This window comes from Cibotium barometz, chromosome 3, assembly GCF_041138505.1.
Source record: "Cibotium barometz isolate CiBa-2024 chromosome 3, ASM4113850v1, whole genome shotgun sequence".
NCBI lineage: Eukaryota > Viridiplantae > Streptophyta > Polypodiopsida > Cyatheales > Cibotiaceae > Cibotium > Cibotium barometz.
The window spans coordinates 75,481,041-75,502,323 of record NC_141048.1 but is presented as its reverse complement, the minus strand read 5'-3'; the positions used below and the strand labels follow the sequence as shown (position 1 = coordinate 75,502,323).

General features: G+C 38.6%; 1 protein-coding gene across 1 annotated transcript; it reads left to right on the top strand.

Annotated features, from left to right (window-relative positions):
* The first annotated feature begins 897 nt into the window (after window positions 1-897).
* On the top strand, window positions 898-2,767 carry LOC147640526 (uncharacterized). The gene is made up of 4 exons (XM_086781627.1): window positions 898-1,426; window positions 1,541-1,886; window positions 1,992-2,153; window positions 2,259-2,767. Exons 1-4 carry the CDS (start codon window positions 900-902, stop codon window positions 2,679-2,681), a joined length of 1,458 nt encoding a protein of 485 aa, XP_086637753.1. The 5' UTR covers window positions 898-899; the 3' UTR covers window positions 2,682-2,767.
* Window positions 2,768-21,283: the final 18,516 nt, after the last annotated feature.

The window sequence follows — 21,283 nt, the reverse complement described above, 5'->3', positions numbered from 1 at the left end:
TCTCAGCAAGGGTCAGGTACTCGGCTATGGGCATGCAAGTATTGCGGGGAGCAATACACTAGCACCATAACTCGCGTCATCAAGCACATGACAGGTATCGGGTGCACCAATCAATGTGGTCCATGTGATAAAATACCACAAGCTGTGAGGGACCAATTGATTGTGGAAAATTGTCCTGCAATGGGTGGTGCAAGCAGTGTTAGAGGTGGTGAAAGTACGCAAGATGCTCTCCATGATGCTTTTATTGGAGATGTTACAGGTTCAGGTATAGTAGATGAGGGTGAAAGTCTTTCGGCTTTAGCCCAATCCACCACCACAGGCAGGAAGAGGGCACGTATTGCTGATGATGAGGACCTCCTGCCACAAGATGCGAGAGGTACAGGGGGCAATCCACTCTGCGTTCTTGTATCTCATCGCAAGCTTGGGTAAAGGAGCGGCAAAGGGTGGCAGAAATGGAGATTTGTCGCACTCTTATTGAGTGTAATATATCCTTCAATGTGTTAAGGACAGACCAATGGAAAAGAATGGTGAAAGCAATTGCGCAGGTAGGGCCTACTGAGACATGGACAGGTCTTCAGTATACGAAGATGCGTACATCCATGTTGGATGAGCAGAAGGCCTTGATAGACAAGGCGCTCACACCTGTGAAAGCAGGTTGGCAGGAGTTTGGATGCACTATTATTTCAGATGGGTGGGCAGACATTCGCAAGAGGCACATAATCAATATCCTTATGTCATCTTGCTTGGGCACCTATTTCTTGCGTGCCGTGGATGTAGGGAGAGCAGGCGACAGGATCACAGGGGAGTTCATTTATGGCCACATTCGACAGGCTATCCTTGAGGTTGGGGAGGACAATGTTGTGTAGGTGGTGACCGACAACGCCTCTAACTGCAAGGCAATGGGTCAAATGGTCGAGGCAGAGTTTCCACATATAGTGTGGACTCCATGTGCTGCCCATTGTCTTGATTTACTTATGGAAGACATTGGGAAGCTTGTTTGGGTGCAGCCCATTGTTGCAGATGCTGTAAAGATCACCACCTTCTTCCGCAAGAAGCATCAGGCTCTTGCCATCTTTCGGAGCCATAGCCCTTTGGATATGGTGAGACCATCCAAGACCAGGTTTGCCTACATGTTCTTGGTCTTGGATAGGCTCTACAAGATAAGAGATTCACTATCATCAACAGTTGTGGATCCAAGGTGGCGACAGATGCATAATTCAGAGGATGAGCGTACAAAATACTTGCAGAGGCGGATCCTGGATGATGATTTTTGGCAGCAAGTTCATAGCCTTTCAGTTGCACTTAAGCCCGTGTATGTCCTTCTCCGACTTACAGACATGGAGGGCTCAACTTTGGGGCTGGTCTTTCATTTGTTTATGCAAATGAAAGACCATGTTGCTCAGTGCTCCATGATGACTGCTCAACGGTAAGCAATAGTTCTAATTTCTTCCTCTTTCTTTGATTTTTATGACTTCTCGTCGATTCTCGATTCTCTTAGCACTATAACCTAAGACATGTATGTTCAATCTCTCATTTTCAGCCGAGGTGAGATCCTGGACATTGTAGACAAACGGTGGACATTCATGAGCCGTCCCATCCATGCGATGGCTGCCATGCTCCATCCTCTCTACAGGTCGCCAGAGCTATGGAATAATACTGCTTTGAGCATGAAGCAGTCAGAGTATGTGGGAAGGATGTTCTCAGAGGAGGAGCAACTTCAGATTGATAGAGAGTTCACCACTTACATGAGTGGTATTGGTGCTTCATTTGCGAGACCTCTGTCATTGAGGAAGGAAGCCATGAAATTCCCTTTGACATGGTGGCACTCTTATGGAAGGGTTGGTCTTCCAAACCTTTCACGAGTTGCTCTTCGTGTTCTATCTCAGGTAACTTGTAATTAATCTCTAAAGTATACTCTTCGGAAATGAAGATTGATGTTTTAGCATTGAAAGATTTACAAATTTGCTCGCATTGCACTCATTTTTGCACAGGATTGCTCAGCTGGAGCATGTGAGCGGAACTGGAGCTCATACTCCCTTATACACACTAAGATTCGGAATCGCCTTAGTACTTCTCAATTAGAGAAGTTGGTGTATTGCAGAGCTAACATGAGGCTCGTGCGAAGCTACCATGCTTTGGGGTCACCGAAGCAGGTATACATTGAAATTTGGACTCAATAAGAACTTAGAAGTATAAATTTTTTTGTAGTTCAATGGATGTCCATTGTCCAATATGCAATTTGTGGCATGTTTAAACAGGTTGATCCAACACTACTCAAAATGGTAGATGAACCCAGCCCGGAGCTTGTGGATCGGCAGATTAGAGATGAGCAAGAGGAGATTTTGAGAGCTTTACATAGAGAGCTTGAGAGCGTGGATCGTTGTGTGACCCGCTCACGTGCACGATCTCTTAGCATTCCTCTACGCCCGGCAGCTCCAGATCCAGGCTCTGCGAGACGAGAGAGCATTCGCAGGGGAAAGCTTCCAGTTCGTCGCACCCAGCAGAGGCGTGCAAATGAGGCTGTCGAACTCATTCACACTCAGATTCCCGAGGCACATGATGAGGATGCACTGGAGCTTGTTGCTGCTGAGCCAGAGTTCGATGAAGAGGGCAATGGTATCAATGATGGAGGCATGCTCTCTTCAGAAGACTCATCATCTTCATCTGATGATGAGATTTGAGACTCTTGCGTCTAGACTCTAGAGTCTAGACAACTGTGTAGTGTTTCATTGTTTTGCTTTTTGCACTTGTGGACCAGGACATGTGCTGGCAGCTATAGACATGATATTTGTACTCTCTTTTATTATCTATGACTTTCATGGTTCTTGCTTATATCACTATGACTGTTAACATGAGGTATTGTGTAATGGGCTTGGTAACTGATAATTGATTTAAACTTTAAGTAATGAGGTTCAGTCTCTTTATTTTAAGTATTTTGGTTGCTATGTCTACAAAATATTCAGGTTTCTAGGACTGTTTACAAATGGTACGTACTGTTTACGTACCTTAAAATTTGTTCCGTACAGAAGTACGTTCCGTACGTACTGATAGCGTACCGTATACTACGTACCTTACCACCTTGGTCACGTACTATCCTCCTGGGTAAACCATGCAATCTGAAGATCTCCTTAAGGAAAACTTTGGCAACATCCACTACAGAGTATGTTTCTTTCACTGGAGTTAGATGAGCAACTTTCGTTAGCCTGTCAACTACCACAAAAATGGAGTTGTAACCTGATTGCACTGAGGTAATCCAGTGACAAAGTCCATACTGATGCATTCCCACTTCATCTGTGGAATGTCTAGAGACTGTAGTTTCCCTGGCATCTTGACTCTCTCTGCCTTGACTCTTTGACACATCAAGCATTTCCTTACATCATCAAGTATATCCTTTTTGAGTCTTGGCCAGAAGAAGCTTTTCTTCACAGACATATAGGTTTTTATAAACCCTGGATGTCCAGCTATCAGGCTATCGTGGGCTTCTCTCAGAATTCTTCCCTTTATTCCCGCATCATTGGGGATACATAGCTGATTATTAAAATACATGCATCCTTCATCCAGTTTGTATCCAAGAACTCAACTCATTTCCTGAGGAGTCTTGTTTTCCTACATCAGAAGAGTAGCAATAGGAGCAAAGAATTTGTCCTGCATGATTTTCTCCTTTGCTTCATTGATCAATGGATTTGACACCGTTGTAATTGTAAGCAAGGAGGCTTTTCTGCTGAGCGCGTCTGCAACCACATTTTCTTTCCGTGGTCGATACTTTATTTCAAAATCAAATTCCTACAGGGTCTGCATCCATCTCCTTTGACGCATGTTGAGATCCCTTTGGGTGAAGATCCACTTCAGACTTTGATGATCTGTCATCATCAAGGTGAATCTTTGTCCCAAAAGATAATGTCTCCACAACTTCAGAGAGCATACACTACTGAGAGTAACTCCAAGTCATGGACGGCATAATTCCTCTCATGTGTTCTGAGTTTTCTGGATTCATAGGCCACTGCATGACCTTCCTGCATTAGAGCACCATGGAAGGCAAATCCACTGGCATCAGTACTACCTCAAAGGGTTTGGTAAAATCTGGCAATTTAAGGACAGGGTTGGTTACTAAGGCTGTCTTTAGCTTGTCAAAGGCACTCTGACACATTTTAGTCCACTGAAAAAGTGTACTTTTCTTGAGAAGGTTAGTTAAAGGGGATGCTATCTGAGCATACCTAGGTATAAAGATCCTATACCATCCGGTTAACCCTAGGAATCCTCTGACTTCCTTTACTGACTTGGGTTCTGGCCATTCAACTACTGCTTGGATCTTTGCCGGGTCAGGAGAAATCCCATTCTTTGACACTATGAATCCCAAGTATTCCACCTAGTCAATAGAGAAGGAACACTTGCTCTTCTTTGCAAAGAGTTGGTGCTTCCTTAGGATTTCCAGGACTTTGCGCACATGATCTTCATGGTCTACAGCATTCTTTGAGTATACTAAGATATCATCAAAGAAGACAAGAACAAAATCATCCAAGTATTGTCTGAGAATATCTTGCATAAGACGGTTGAATGTCGCCGGGTCATTAGTCAATCCAAACGGAATGACTATGAACTCATATTGCCCATAGCGAGTATTGAATGCTATCTTTGGGTGGGAGGGAGTTCGGAGACTGCTTTGCATGGAGGCTATAGGCTGAGATGGCACTCTTCTGGGGTTACCCTGATTTTGGCGCTGGGGACCCCGATTGGACTGATATGAAGGAGTCTGTCTTGGAACTCTGGGACCCTGGCTTCCTTGGCCCATAGAAGGAGATGAGCAATCCTGGTGACCAAGTCCTTGACATCCGAAGCATTCGTTCTCGCTCTTCGAAGGTCTTCCCTTTGCATTCTGGAGAGAGCCGGAGTTCCTGAGAATGTACTTCGGGGGAAAGGTCTTCCTTCATTTCGGAAGCTTCTCGTCTCCACATTCTGGTTAGGACCTTGGTGTCTCTTTGGAGGCGGAAAGTTGGAAGAACTTCATGGTGTCTGAAATCTCTTGAAGGATGAGGGAGCTGGCTTTGGCGGTACTTTTACGATGAAAGCTTTGGCAAAGTCCTTTGCCATTCTGACAACTTCAGCCATGGACACGGGCTTGGCATTTTTGACTAGTGTGTCCAAGGGTTCGTTCATTCCCCGAATGAACCTAGCCATGAGTTGCTCTTCATCTAGAGGTGGTGAATATTTGAGTAGAAGAGCAAAGGCCTGGTGATATTCCTCGATGGTTTTTCTCCCCTGCTTTAGCTCTAAGAATTTGTTCATTTTGATTTTCAAAAATCTAGGGAGACAAAATCTCTTTCTCAAATAGGTTTTAATGTCGTTCCAGGACTGAGTATTTCTGTCCAGACGGTTGGTGTCACAGTGGTTCCTCTATGCCACCCTGGCTGTTTCCACTATTTTTAGCCAGCCAAGAGCCATTTTGCTCCGCTCATTGTAGCCCGTGACGTCAAAATATTCTTCCATGGCTTCCACCCATTTCTCCACAGCCTCACCTAGGTTCTCTCCTTCTCCTTTTGAAGGGTCCTGGGGCTGAGTCCTATGAAGAGCCTTGCGAACATCAGGGTCAAGCTCATCATCTTCAGAGAGAGGGTTGGGCTGACGGCCACGGTTTCCTTGTCTCATGATTCTGCCAAAATTTATATATTATTAAATTTTTATTTTGATATCGTCCATGAGATCCTAAGACTTAAGAGGTTTGGAAAACAATTTCTTAAACAAGACAATGATCTTATTGGAGATCTATGACATATGTTCGATAATAGATTTTTCTTTATCAATTCGTCCATAAACAATTACTTATACAACAAGGAATTTTTCTCCAGAAAACATTTTTTTATTTATATAAAAGTTACAATATGTACATAGAGCAGCTCAGTTCCAGAATTCATGATCTCCTCTCAGGAGACACATAAGACGACGGTACTGGCCATGCCCTGATACAAACGTTCACTTACTAAAGGGAGATATTATCTTCTCCTTAGGAATAAAGCAACTAAGGAGTCTGTAAACTTGGCATGAAAGTCTGAAATTTCGAGACGTTGAATGATATAGAATGACACCATGCACCATTTTTAGCTTTAATAAAATCATTGCCAAATGAGAGGTTCTGCCTCAGCAGTGCATGCCGGTCACAAGAGGCGTGGACATACTGCCCTACAAACCGCTTATGCTACCGTCTCTCCACTGGGTCACGAAAATATAAATCCTCGAAATGGCGTGCGAGTCTTGCTCGGCTTGTTCGAGTTGAAGCGGAAGAGATGAGGTGCTCAAAGGCGAACACAGTCATATCTTGTGACTGGGTGAGGTCGGGAATACCACATAAGTATGGAACTTCCATCTATAAAAACAATTTCTTTGATTAAAAATTCTTCATTAAAGAAGCTTACAGAATGAAAGTACATTATGAAAAATGCTTTTTCTGAGTTTATTATTATCAATTTCTATAAGAATTTTTTTATCCTTATTAGCTTTCAACAATGCTCTGATACCAGCTGTGAGGTCCCCGCTCGCCCGCTCCGAGGCTCCTACTGACGGCGGAAGCAGCGTCGGCCTCTCGCCTGGGGCGGGAGTCCTGCACACTCGGGGCCTCACCCGCAGATGTCCGGGACGAGAGGCTAGCCCGAGGGGCGGTCCCTCCAAGACCGGGCCCGGAAGACTCCCCTCGCCCGGAAGGCACGGGCGATTCCACCAATTGCAAAAAATCTTCTAACTAGGAGATTACTCTAACGAGTCAAGTTGACTAAATTAAACTGATCTGACCAAACCTGAAGTCACATGGTTAGATCAAGAAGAGACTTGTACTTGGTCCATGGAATCACTCTTTTTTTCCTCATTTTCGAGGCAAAGCCGATGATCCCTTTCCACAGAATAAGGTCTTCTCAGGATTTAAATTGATTAACGTAACTAATCGTATCTAGTTGTTTCTCAGAAATCCTCCGATCCAGCCTAACCCCATCGTGCCCATGGGTTAGACAACCGACCACTGAATTGGTGGGATTCCTTTAAAAAGATTTGATTGGGTTTTTGCCCGGGTATCGAGGAAAAGAGTTTCCAGGCCCCCTAGCCAGCGATTCATGCAAAAATCAAATAGGCATACCACGTACACACCCAATATGAAATTGCCATTTATAACAGATTCGACTGGCTTTAAGACAATCCATGAATAAAATCATAATATTTCCGATCATCATTTTCCAAAATTCCAAGTCCATTGTATTATAAAAATGCATCCTCTGAACTCTCTGTTGAAGACTAGCTGGCCAACCAACGAGATCCAGTATCAAATTTTTGTTCAAAACCTTTCCGTTTTGTTCCTCAGATATCTTCCTCGATGTATGCTTGGGTGTCCTAGCAACTGTTGCGAGCTCGTGCATCGCCTAGTCAGAACCCTCTAAGATCCTCCTTAGGTGTCCTAGCACTTCACTCAGGGACCGCTTCGTCGGTCCTCGCCCATCGTACTACCGGAAGTGTATCATTTTAACCGTACCGAGGCTAGTCAAGACCTTGGCAGGCTTCGCCGCGGGCGACGTCCCTTGACGACTCCCCGCCAGCTATTCCAACGAACCTCCTATTAGAAAAACATAAGCCAAATGCTTCCTCTAGCATTCTCGCATAAAACAGTCCTTTGAATGAAAAACAGAGTTTCCAATGCAAGTGAGATTCCAGTTTGAGATCGGTCCCAAAGACCCTTTTTCCAAAAATTCTTAGTTTCATAATGAAGATCCTTGATCTCTCATGAGGGTAATCTATCCATCATTTTATCCATTTATCCAACTAGATTCTTGGTGAGATTGGTCAGGGAAAAACTAGATTAGTTGTGGTAGTCTATTCTTTGGATTGAGTAACTGGAATTGGTCATCACGAAGTTTTTGTCTGATTCAGTTCGAGAGAAGGACAATTAGGTTTACTGTCCGACCTCATGTAGTCTAGCTAAATTCATTTAGTTTAGTTCTACCAGGATTCCTTTGAACTAAACATCTTGTTTTTGGGTGAATATCCATTTAGTTATTTTACCAATTCAAATATCCAAGATATTCTTTTTCCCACATAAATTCCAACCTTAATTCTTTAGGTAGAATTATGATGGAAATTCATCTTTTAACTAAAATATCAATACCTACTTTTTTTTTTAATAAACTTGAAATCCTTCTTTTTCTCATTTCAATGAGTGCAATCCAATTATCATGGGAATTCCTCTTTTTCATAAATTAAATCTATTAAAATTCTTCTTAAAATTACATAAAAATAACCATTGATTCCTTTAAGCTAAAAATTTCACTTTTCTCATCTAAACATTTGAATTCCAATATAGTGGGAATTCCTCTTTTATCATTTAAACTTATCTATGCAAAAAGATAAATTTAACTAATTTTTTTTCTTAAAATTTAAATAAAAATCTCCATTAATTCCTTTGTACTAGGAATTACACTTTCTTCATTTAATTAATTGGATTCCAATATGGTGGGAATTCCTCTCTCATCATAAAAATTTATCTATACAAAAAGATAAATTTAACTATATTTTCTCTTAAAAATTAAATAAAAATCTTCATTAATTCCTTTGCACTAGGAATTATACTTTTCTTATTTAAATATTTGAATTTCAATATTCTTGTCCTTGAATCTAGTCTCCAAGGTAACCTATGAGACTTGACACAATATGTGGTAAAATAGCACCTCTAAGAATTAGGTCTTAGAATTCGAATACTGACAGGTTCTTCTTCTCAATCTTGTTCAACTCTCCTCTACGTTGAATATTTCAGGCTCTTGACACATTTTCAAACATCTTGGTCAAGGTATTCCACATCTCATAAGCTGTAAGATTCCTCCCCCAACCCCTTTTTGATGTCTAGTATCTTCCCCTGTAATCAACCCTCTTCAGAAATATAAAGACCTTGTTTCTATCTGTTTTAGCCTAGAGAGAGAAAAATATTCTAGAGAGAGAATATTCAGATTTTGAATATTTTTGGATAGAAAAATATCTCTTATAATTCAGATGAGTTCCCCTGAAATAGAAATTCAAAAAGAATTTTCCAATGTGCAATTGGAACTAATTGGAAATAGGTATAAAGAACCTTAGTCTAAGGGTCTAGATTTTCAGAAATCTTTAGACTATGGTCCAATTAAGGTTCCTATGGGCCAATAGCATCAATCCATGTGTAGGGAAGAGATAAATCCAAATTTGTAAAAAAGAAGATACCCAAAAATGAGTAAATGCTCACATAAGGTGAAGAGTTGAAAATGTACAAGGTTTATTAGTAAAAAACTATGAGCAATATTAAAAATATGAGATATTTTGGGTATCCAAAAATGAGTAAATGCTCACATAAGATGAAAAGTTGAAAATGTACAAGGTTTATTAGTAAAAAACTATGAGCAATATTAAAAATATGACATATGTAAGGAAGGGGAGTTCTTTAAAGGAGGTGCATATTTCACATGCTTGAATGAGTTTTAAACTCATAAAAATTGAGATATTTCATCTCTCCTCTCTCCTCATTCAAGTCTAGTTCCAAAAAGTTAGCTTAACTGACCTAAAAATGGTCAAATATTGACCAAACTGATTTAGAAAATTCTAGAATCAGTTTGTTTGGTTAGGAGCTCAATTTTTCCTATAAATAGAAGCCTCCCCCTTGTTGAAAAATAGTTAGTGTTTATGCATCGTTACTCTACTCCACCTAAGCCAAGAACTGTGAATTCATTTAATAATTCACTAGTTTTTGGAGCTTCCCTCTTTCTTCAATCCCCATTAGTGGCTCCATCAACATACTTAACCAATTGATTGGTTGGGGGCCTCTACCGTGAACAAAGAATCAAGCAAGTTGTAAGGTAATTAGTGAATATTCATCTTTCTATAATTTCTCAATGTTTCTCTCTTCTCAACCCCTCTCAAGCTTGAGAAGTTTAATTGGTATGGTTTTTTTTAAATGCTATTGAAGTTTGAATAGTAGTGAAGAGTTACATAATTTAATAAATGCTATTGAAGTTAATTTTCATTTATGTTTAAATTCTAATGATTCTTATGTAAATTCTCTCTCTCACTCAAGAAATGGTCATACTCATGACCCATTCTCAATCCAAATCAAGCTTTTCATAAAGCTTTTCCTTAACCCAAGATAAAGCTATGCTTGAGGCCAAATTAATGGCTTTTTCTTATGCTTTTAGTTTATGTATATTGATGATTCAATCCATTATGGATTAAGGATCCAATTAGAGAATCATTTTAATTATTTCCTTAATGATAAGCTTTATCCCTTAGAAAAATTGAGATTTATCAGTCATAGCAGCGGAGCTATGGCAAAATTTTTATAAAAATTATGCATAAAAAATTTTCATTTAAAGCATAAAAAGAGGACTTCCTACCATATTCTAGGAATCATCATCCTAGATTAATTGAAAGAATTTCATTATAATCATGGAGAAATTAAATTTTAATATTATGCATAAAGGATAAATTTTTATATCAAAAGTGTTATTTTTACCATTTTTATTTTCATGCATAGAAGTATGCATAATGGATAAATTTTTATATCAAAAGTGTTACTTTTATCATTTTTATTTCATACATAAAAGTATGCATAAAAGAAAATTTTTATATCAAAAGTGTTACTTTTATCATTTTTAATTTTCATGCATAGAAGTATGCATAAAGGAAAATTTTTATATCAAAAGTGTTACTTTTATCATCTTTAATTTTCATGCATAGAAGTATGCATAAAGGAAAAATTTTTATATCAAAAGTGTTACTTTTATCATATTGGATTTCATGCATATAGGTATGCATAAAAGATATTCTTTTTATACTAAAAGTATGATTTTCCTCATAAATGGATTTTATGCTTAACTTAGATGCATAAGAGAAATTCTTTTATTCTAAAAGTATAATTCCCTACCAAATTGAAATCATGCATAAGAAGATGCATAAAAGATTGATTTTAATTTCGAAAGTGTTAGTCTCCTTAAATGGAATTTATGTATAAATAAATGTGTAGAGAAATCTTATATCAAATAAAAGAATTCTCTTTAAAAAAAAAAAAAAGATATGAAATGTGATAAGATGTGATAAGAGGTGTATGAGATGTGATAAGAATTGATAAGATGCGTATGGAAAGTGATAGGATGTGATAAGAGGTGTGATAAGAGGTGATAAGATGCTTATGAAATAAGTTAGGATGTGATAAGATGAATTAAGATATGTATGGGGGGATGAGGTAAGAAGTGTATGTGATAGGATAAGATGTATATGAGTTGTGATAGGGCGAGAATGGATGTGATGTAAAAGATTAGATGTGAAAGTATATGGGGTTATATAAATGGGAATGTGAAAATGGATGTATGTATGTGGATGTGTGGATATGGAGATGGGAGTGTGGATGTATGAACATGAAAATGGATATATGCATGAAGATGTATATGCATAGATGTAAATGTGGATGTAGATGTGGATGTATGGATGTGAATGGATGTGGATGTATAGATGTGAATGGAAATGTGGATGTGGATGTATGTGAATGTGGATGTAGATGTGGATGTATAGATGTGAATGTGGAATGTGGATGTGGATGTATGTATGTATGTGGATGTAGATGTGGATGTATAGATGTGAATGGGAATGGGGATGTGGATGTATGTGAATGTGAATGTAGATGTGGATGTATGTGAATGTGAATGTAGATGTGAATGTGGAATGTGGATGTATAGATGTGGATGTATGGGAATGTGGATGTGGATGTATGTGAATGTGAATGTAGATGTGGATGTATAGATGTGAATGTGGAATGTGGATGTGGATGTATGTATGTATGTGGATGTAGATGTGGATGTATGGATGTGTATGTATGAATGTGGATATGGGATGTGGATGTATAAATGAGGATGTGAAAATGGAGGTAAGCATGTAGATGTGGATGCATGTATGTGAATGTGAATGTAGATGTGAATGTGGAATGTGGATGTATAGATGTGGATGTATGGTAATGTGGATGTGGATGTATGTGAATGTGAATGTAGATGTGGATGTATAGATGTGAATGTGGAATGTGGATGTGGATGTATGTATGTATGTGGATGTAGATGTGGATATATGGATGTGTATGTATGAATGTGGATATGGGATGTGGATGTATAAATGAGGATGTGAAAATGGAGATAAGCATGTAGATGTGGATGTATGGATGTGAATGTGGATGTGGATGTGGATGTATGGATGTGGATATGGATGTGAATATATGATATGTGATGTGAAGGAATCTGAAGTGAAGAGATGGAAAAGGAGGTGATTGGATGAGTACACATATACATGGAATGTGGAATAAGTAATGTGGATTAATGAGGGATAATGTGGAAAAATGAGAGTTAATATAGAAACTGTATTTGTAAACTGTTTGTAAATGGCTGTTTTATGTCAAGAATGCTGGGGAAGCATTTTGACCGTCTTGTGATTAAGGTCGTGGAGACCTAACTGATAAAGTTGCAACTGCTGACGGAGAGTCAATGGAGGACGTCTCGCGTAGCAAGGTCGACCGAGGTCTTGACCAGCCTCGGTTCGATTAAAATGGTGAGCTTCCGGTACGGTGGATGAGGGACCAAGGAAGCGGCCTATGAGTGAAGCGCTAGGTCACCTGCGAAGGATCCTAGAGGGTGCTGACCATACGGTGCTCGGGCTCTGGGTCGCCTAGGATACTCACGCGTGCGTCGAGGAAGATATTGGAACAAGGAGTAAGAGTTGTTTTGTGAAACCGGGCATGGATCTGGTTGACTGACCTTGCTGGTCCTCAACGGATGAGTCCATGGCTCTTTTATATGGATCTGTTGGTTGATCTTGCTGATCTTCAACGAGAGTCCATCTTGATAAATGATTATATTGCCGAGTATTATGGGCTAGGAACTATGGAAACGGCCTCTGAGTGGACAGGTGGTGAGCGTTCTAGTTGCCAATGATGCCATAGATACTCTGATGATGAAGGAATGATGGGAAATTTGAGAATCAACCGGATAATTTGGAAGACTGTGATCAGTGGTACTATGGTTTCATTAAAGGATTGTTTTAAAGTTAGCTGATGCTAAGAATAAGGCAATTTCATATTGGGTGTGTAAGTGGTGTGCCTAATTTTATGTTTGCATGAACTTCCGGCTAGGGGGCCTTGGAACTCTTTTCCTTGGTACCCGGGACAAAACCTAACTAAATTCCAAATTGGATCCCATCACTACAGTGGTTGGGCGGTTGGCTAACCCATGGGATCGGATGGGGTTAGGCTGGATTGATGGATCCGTAAATCGAGACTCAATTTCCGTTATTACGATAGATGAGTAAGTCCCGGATAGTAATTGTTCTATGGATAGGAATCAACGGCTGTGCCTCTTGATGGGGAAAAAAGCGTTGATCCCAATGATCCAAGTGCAAGTTTCTTCCTTGATCTGACCGAGTATCTTTATAGGTGCAGTCGGATCAGTTTGATCATTATTAATGGTCTTGACTACGTTAGAGTAAAGAGTTATCCTGGTGGAATCGCCTGTGCTTTCCGGGTAAAGGAAGTTTTTCCGGTTTCGGTTTTGGACAAACCGACGGATTAGTCTCTTGTCCGGATATCCGTGGGCGAGGCCCCGAGTGTGAGACCCCTACCCACGCATGATGTGCTACTTCCGCTGCTAGTACCCCGAATCCGTTGCTCGGTGGGAACAGTGGGATCTCACAGTTGGTATCAGAGCATTTGGTTAATAAAGATCAACTGAGAAACCAAATATGTCAAAAATTTATCAAGAAGCACAAAAAAAGGTTGTAATTGTGTGATATAATTCATACAATTTGATATTCAAACTGAAATTCATAATTTGGTAATTGGGTCTTCAGATGGAAGTACCGCAATTATATAGAATCCTTGACTTGCTTGAGGCCTAGACATGATGGTATTTACCTTATAATTCCAAGGGCCGTGACTATCCGTATATACCGAGAGTATAACTGCAGCTCTTTACTGACAGTATATACGAGTAAATCTAAGACTTGAAATTATAAGCGTTAATGCTATCCAGATGATGAATTCGAATGTGGTTGATATGATTTTTAATTCTGTTTGGGAACTGATGAAATTGATTTGGATTCTGATTGAAAATGATGATTTCTGAAATTTGGTTGAAATGTAATAAGCTGAACGAAACCACAATGAGGATGAATGGGACGAGTCCTTGTGATGATATTCATAACTGGAATGATGATAGTGATTTCACCAAATCACTATGAGATTAGTGGATTGTGCTGTCAAAGTGCTACTGTTAACACTTGACTCGGTATATCAAGTTAAGGGATGACAAATTGAAAACTTGCTTGACTGAAATTCCCGTGGAGGAATGTTCAGAAAAAGAAAAATTTTCGATCTGATGGACCATTATCGTGTTAAAGATATGAATGATATGATCTGAAATGAATTGTTATTTAATGATGAGTTCTATATAAGGGATATTTATCCCCGTATTCTGTTGGGTTGACCAGAATATAAGGAACCCTAGAATAAATTGGATCTTAAGAAAAAGAGTTGTCCTCTACTTGGCGAGATGAGGACATCTCGCACTTTTTTAAGTGGGGTAGAATGTAAGATTCCTCCCCCAGCCTTAGAGGTATACAGGAGTAAGAATCTTCCTTTTTGATCTTATAATTATTCTCTCTCTAAAAAAAAAGAAAGATTCTGTTTAAAAAAGGAAGACCCTTTCCCTAGAATACTTCTCAGGAGTCCCACCTGTTTTAAGGATTCAGAACAATGAGTTCAGAAGTGAGAATCGATGTTTTGGATATCAAGGTTTTGGTCTTCATTCGAGTACGGCCCAAAAGAAGTTCTTTATCTCTTGGGGAGTATATGAAGTTATCCCCCAGATATTGTGAGCCTTATATCTGAATTCAATGAAAGTAGGTGACTTAGCCTACAAGCTTCTTTTATCTCTTCATCTCAAAATTCTTAATGCCTTCTATAGAAAAATGTGTCAAACCCAAATCATGGAAAGACGGTAAAACTTCAGTGGCAAGTTACCGTTGGCTTCTAAGTTACGCTAGCTCCTTCCTTTATATAAGTCGTAACTTTTACTTGTCGCTCACAGTAATCTTACTTCCATCGATCTCCTTTATTTCTTAATCTCCTTCATGGCTTGGGAACAAGAACTAGTTTTATCCCTAATGATTTCTCACCTTCAAGACGCAAGGGAGTCTGTGAAGAAAGATTTTATAGAGCAGTATGAGCGCTCACTTTTCCCTCACTTGGGAACTTCTGTAGCGCAGACAAAATGGCGGACCTATCAAGACATAACTAGGGTAACACCCTGGGGTCAGCAGCACTTTCGTAACAATGTCCGCTTGGCCATGGTTATTGAAGCTTTGGGTTTGGGTCCCCGATACTACTGTGTCATGAGATTAAGGCATCCTGGGTTTTCTGAGCGGGTCTTCTTACTGGCGTGTTTTCTTCCTCATGAGAAGATATGCCTTTACCCCGTTTTTGGCTTGCCTCTCAGAGGTCCTTTTGTTAGAACACCTCATACCACTGAGATAGGCGCAGCAATAACCCACAGAATCATTCCCATAGATGAGTTACCTTATACTTGTGCAGCTTGTGAGGACTGCTTTTGTGACCATATGATGGACGGGCTTATGGAAGTGTAAAGAGTTCCTCTATCTTTACTGTATAAGTTCCGAGAATGAATAAAGTTTAAATCTTGTTCTTATTTTGAATCTTGCTCTCTTTAAGACGTTTCTTGGTGGTTAATCTTGATTAAAATTTTTCTCTAAGTCTCATATTCGTGAATCTTGCGAAATTATCACAAGTTGCGAGATGAGGACATCTCGCGTTTTTTAAGTGGGGTAGAATGTAAGATTCCTCCCCCAACCCCTTTTTGATGTCTAGTATCTTCTCCTGTAATCAACCCTCTTCAGAAATATAAAGACCTTGTTTCTATCTGTTTTAGCCTAGAGAGAGAAAAATATTCTAGAGAGAGAATATTCAGATTTTGAATATTTTTGGATAGAAAAATATCTCTTATAATTCAGATGAGTTCCCCTGAAATAGAAATTCAAAAAGAATTTTCCAATGTGCAATTGGAACTAATTGGAAATAGGTATAAAGAACCTTAGTCTAAGGGTCTAGATTTTCAGAAATCTTTAGACTATGGTCCAATTAAGGTTCCTATGGGCCAATAGCATCAATCCATGTGTAGGGAAGAGATAAATCCAAATTTGTAAAAAAGAAGATACCCAAAAATGAGTAAATGCTCACATAAGGTGAAGAGTTGAAAATGTACAAGGTTTATTAGTAAAAAACTATGAGCAATATTAAAAATATGAGATATTTTGGGTATCCAAAAATGAGTAAATGCTCACATAAGATGAAAAGTTGAAAATGTACAAGGTTTATTAGTAAAAAACTATGAGCAATATTAAAAATATGACATATGTAAGGAAGGGGAGTTCTTTAAAGGAGGTGCATATTTCACATGCTTGAATGAGTTTTAAACTCATAAAAATTGAGATATTTCATCTCTCCTCTCTCCTCATTCAAGTCTAGTTCCAAAAAGTTAGCTTAACTGACCTAAAAATGGTCAAATATTGACCAAACTGATTTAGAAAATTCTAGAATCAGTTTGTTTGGTTAGGAGCTCAATTTTTCCTATAAATAGAAGCCTCCCCCTTGTTGAAAAATAGTTAGTGTTTATGCATCGTTACTCTACTCCACCTAAGCCAAGAACTGTGAATTCATTTAATAATTCACTAGTTTTTGGAGCTTCCCTCTTTCTTCAATCCCCATTAGTGGCTCCATCAACATACTTAACCAATTGATTGGTTGGGGGCCTCTACCGTGAACAAAGAATCAAGCAAGTTGTAAGGTAATTAGTGAATATTCATCTTTCTATAATTTCTCAATGTTTCTCTCTTCTCAACCCCTCTCAAGCTTGAGAAGTTTAATTGGTATGGTTTTTTTTAAATGCTATTGAAGTTTGAATAGTAGTGAAGAGTTACATAATTTAATAAATGCTATTGAAGTTAATTTTCATTTATGTTTAAATTCTAATGATTCTTATGTAAATTCTCTCTCTCACTCAAGAAATGGTCATACTCATGACCCATTCTCAATCCAAATCAAGCTTTTCATAAAGCTTTTCCTTAACCCAAGATAAAGCTATGCTTGAGGCCAAATTAATGGCTTTTTCTTATGCTTTTAGTTTATGTATATTGATGATTCAATCCATTATGGATTAAGGATCCAATTAGAGAATCATTTTAATTATTTCCTTAATGATAAGCTTTATCCCTTAGAAAAATTGAGATTTATCAGTCATAGCAGCGGAGCTATGGCAAAATTTTTATAAAAATTATGCATAAAAAATTTTCATTTAAAGCATAAAAAGAGGACTTCCTACCATATTCTAGGAATCATCATCCTAGATTAATTGAAAGAATTTCATTATAATCATGGAGAAATTAAATTTTAATATTATGCATAAAGGATAAATTTTTATATCAAAAGTGTTATTTTTACCATTTTTATTTTCATGCATAGAAGTATGCATAATGGATAAATTTTTATATCAAAAGTGTTACTTTTATCATTTTTATTTCATACATAAAAGTATGCATAAAAGAAAATTTTTATATCAAAAGTGTTACTTTTATCATTTTTAATTTTCATGCATAGAAGTATGCATAAAGGAAAATTTTTATATCAAAAGTGTTACTTTTATCATCTTTAATTTTCATGCATAGAAGTATGCATAAAGGAAAAATTTTTATATCAAAAGTGTTACTTTTATCATATTGGATTTCATGCATATAGGTATGCATAAAAGATATTCTTTTTATACTAAAAGTATGATTTTCCTCATAAATGGATTTTATGCTTAACTTAGATGCATAAGAGAAATTCTTTTATTCTAAAAGTATAATTCCCTACCAAATTGAAATCATGCATAAGAAGATGCATAAAAGATTGATTTTAATTTCGAAAGTGTTAGTCTCCTTAAATGGAATTTATGTATAAATAAATGTGTAGAGAAATCTTATATCAAATAAAAGAATTCTCTTTAAAAAAAAAAAAAAGATATGAAATGTGATAAGATGTGATAAGAGGTGTATGAGATGTGATAAGAATTGATAAGATGCGTATGGAAAGTGATAAGATGTGATAAGAGGTGTGATAAGAGGTGATAAGATGCTTATGAAATAAGTTAGGATGTGATAAGATGAATTAAGATATGTATGGGGGGATGAGGTAAGAAGTGTATGTGATAGGATAAGATGTATATGAGTTGTGATAGGGCGAGAATGGATGTGATGTAAAAGATTAGATGTGAAAGTATATGGGGTTATATAAATGGGAATGTGAAAATGGATGTATGTATGTGGATGTGTGGATATGGAGATGGGAGTGTGGATGTATGAACATGAAAATGGATATATGCATGAAGATGTATATGCATAGATGTAAATGTGGATGTAGATGTGGATGTATGGATGTGAATGGATGTGGATGTATAGATGTGAATGGAAATGTGGATGTGGATGTATGTGAATGTGGATGTAGATGTGGATGTATAGATGTGAATGTGGAATGTGGATGTGGATGTATGTATGTATGTGGATGTAGATGTGGATGTATAGATGTGAATGGGAATGGGGATGTGGATGTATGTGAATGTGAATGTAGATGTGGATGTATGTGAATGTGAATGTAGATGTGAATGTGGAATGTGGATGTATAGATGTGGATGTATGGGAATGTGGATGTGGATGTATGTGAATGTGAATGTAGATGTGGATGTATAGATGTGAATGTGGAATGTGGATGTGGATGTATGTATGTATGTGGATGTAGATGTGGATGTATGGATGTGTATGTATGAATGTGGATATGGGATGTGGATGTATAAATGAGGATGTGAAAATGGAGGTAAGCATGTAGATGTGGATGCATGTATGTGAATGTGAATGTAGATGTGAATGTGGAATGTGGATGTATAGATGTGGATGTATGGTAATGTGGATGTGGATGTATGTGAATGTGAATGTAGATGTGGATGTATAGATGTGAATGTGGAATGTGGATGTGGATGTATGTATGTATGTGGATGTAGATGTGGATATATGGATGTGTATGTATGAATGTGGATATGGGATGTGGATGTATAAATGAGGATGTGAAAATGGAGATAAGCATGTAGATGTGGATGTATGGATGTGAATGTGGATGTGGATGTGGATGTATGGATGTGGATATGGATGTGAATATATGATATGTGATGTGAAGGAATCTGAAGTGAAGAGATGGAAAAGGAGGTGATTGGATGAGTACACATATACATGGAATGTGGAATAAGTAATGTGGATTAATGAGGGATAATGTGGAAAAATGAGAGTTAATATAGAAACTGTATTTGTAAACTGTTTGTAAATGGCTGTTTTATGTCAAGAATGCTGGGGAAGCATTTTGACCGTCTTGTGATTAAGGTCGTGGAGACCTAACTGATAAAGTTGCAACTGCTGACGGAGAGTCAATGGAGGACGTCTCGCGTAGCAAGGTCGACCGAGGTCTTGACCAGCCTCGGTTCGATTAAAATGGTGAGCTTCCGGTACGGTGGATGAGGGACCAAGGAAGCGGCCTATGAGTGAAGCGCTAGGTCACCTGCGAAGGATCCTAGAGGGTGCTGACCATACGGTGCTCGGGCTCTGGGTCGCCTAGGATACTCACGCGTGCGTCGAGGAAGATATTGGAACAAGGAGTAAGAGTTGTTTTGTGAAACCGGGCATGGATCTGGTTGACTGACCTTGCTGGTCCTCAACGGATGAGTCCATGGCTCTTTTATATGGATCTGTTGGTTGATCTTGCTGATCTTCAACGAGAGTCCATCTTGATAAATGATTATATTGCCGAGTATTATGGGCTAGGAACTATGGAAACGGCCTCTGAGTGGACAGGTGGTGAGCGTTCTAGTTGCCAATGATGCCATAGATACTCTGATGATGAAGGAATGATGGGAAATTTGAGAATCAACCGGATAATTTGGAAGACTGTGATCAGTGGTACTATGGTTTCATTAAAGGATTGTTTTAAAGTTAGCTGATGCTAAGAATAAGGCAATTTCATATTGGGTGTGTAAGTGGTGTGCCTAATTTTATGTTTGCATGAACTTCCGGCTAGGGGGCCTTGGAACTCTTTTCCTTGGTACCCGGGACAAAACCTAACTAAATTCCAAATTGGATCCCATCACTACAGTGGTTGGGCGGTTGGCTAACCCATGGGATCGGATGGGGTTAGGCTGGATTGATGGATCCGTAAATCGAGACTCAATTTCCGTTATTACGATAGATGAGTAAGTCCCGGATAGTAATTGTTCTATGGATAGGAATCAACGGCTGTGCCTCTTGATGGGGAAAAAAGCGTTGATCCCAATGATCCAAGTGCAAGTTTCTTCCTTGATCTGACCGAGTATCTTTATAGGTGCAGTCGGATCAGTTTGATCATTATTAATGGTCTTGACTACGTTAGAGTAAAGAGTTATCCTGGTGGAATCGCCTGTGCTTTCCGGGTAAAGGAAGTTTTTCCGGTTTCGGTTTTGGACAAACCGACGGATTAGTCTCTTGTCCGGATATCCGTGGGCGAGGCCCCGAGTGTGAGACCCCTACCCACGCATGATGTGCTACTTCCGCTGCTAGTACCCCGAATCCGTTGCTCGGTGGGAACAGTGGGATCTCACATAAGCTATCTCACAATGTTCTATGTGTGGGATTATTCCTTGACTAACCATCTGAGCAATAATACTCATCACCCTTTTATCATTCTTTTGTTACTCTTTGACTTTGTCTTCATATTGTGCAGCTTCATCTTCACTCTCTAAATCAGTGTGAAAGGTTAAAGAAAAGCAAATAGGGTGGATGAGAGGGGTTGAGGAGAATTTCAATGGCTTATCTTGCAAGGCAAAAAATGCAACTGTGATTTTAAAAATCACTTAAAAAAGTTTCGGATGTTGATGATGTCTGAATTGCTTTTGGTAAACTTGTTGATGTAGATTCTTGCTCCTCCATTAGGGGAAGGTTGAGGTCTATAGGAGCCCTTTAAGCTGCCATATTATGATTTTAATAACTTTTTGTTAAAATGTTAAGTTTCTTTGACTTTAGATACCTTCTTATTCTTCAAATGGCTAGAAGTTTGAATTTCAAAGTTTCTCGCCAAAATTGAATTTAAAATTGAGTGGGCAAAACCATATCATGTGACATATCTATGGAAAGAGCTCAG

Coding starts and splice junctions, on each gene's coding strand:
- LOC147640526 (XM_086781627.1), top strand. CDS start 900: ATGGGTCAAATGGTCGAGGCAGAGTTTCCACATATAGTGTGGACTCCA. Junction 1,427..1,540: donor TCCATGATGACTGCTCAACG/GTAAGCAATAGT, acceptor TCTCATTTTCAG/CCGAGGTGAGATCCTGGACA. Junction 1,887..1,991: donor CTCTTCGTGTTCTATCTCAG/GTAACTTGTAAT, acceptor ATTTTTGCACAG/GATTGCTCAGCTGGAGCATG.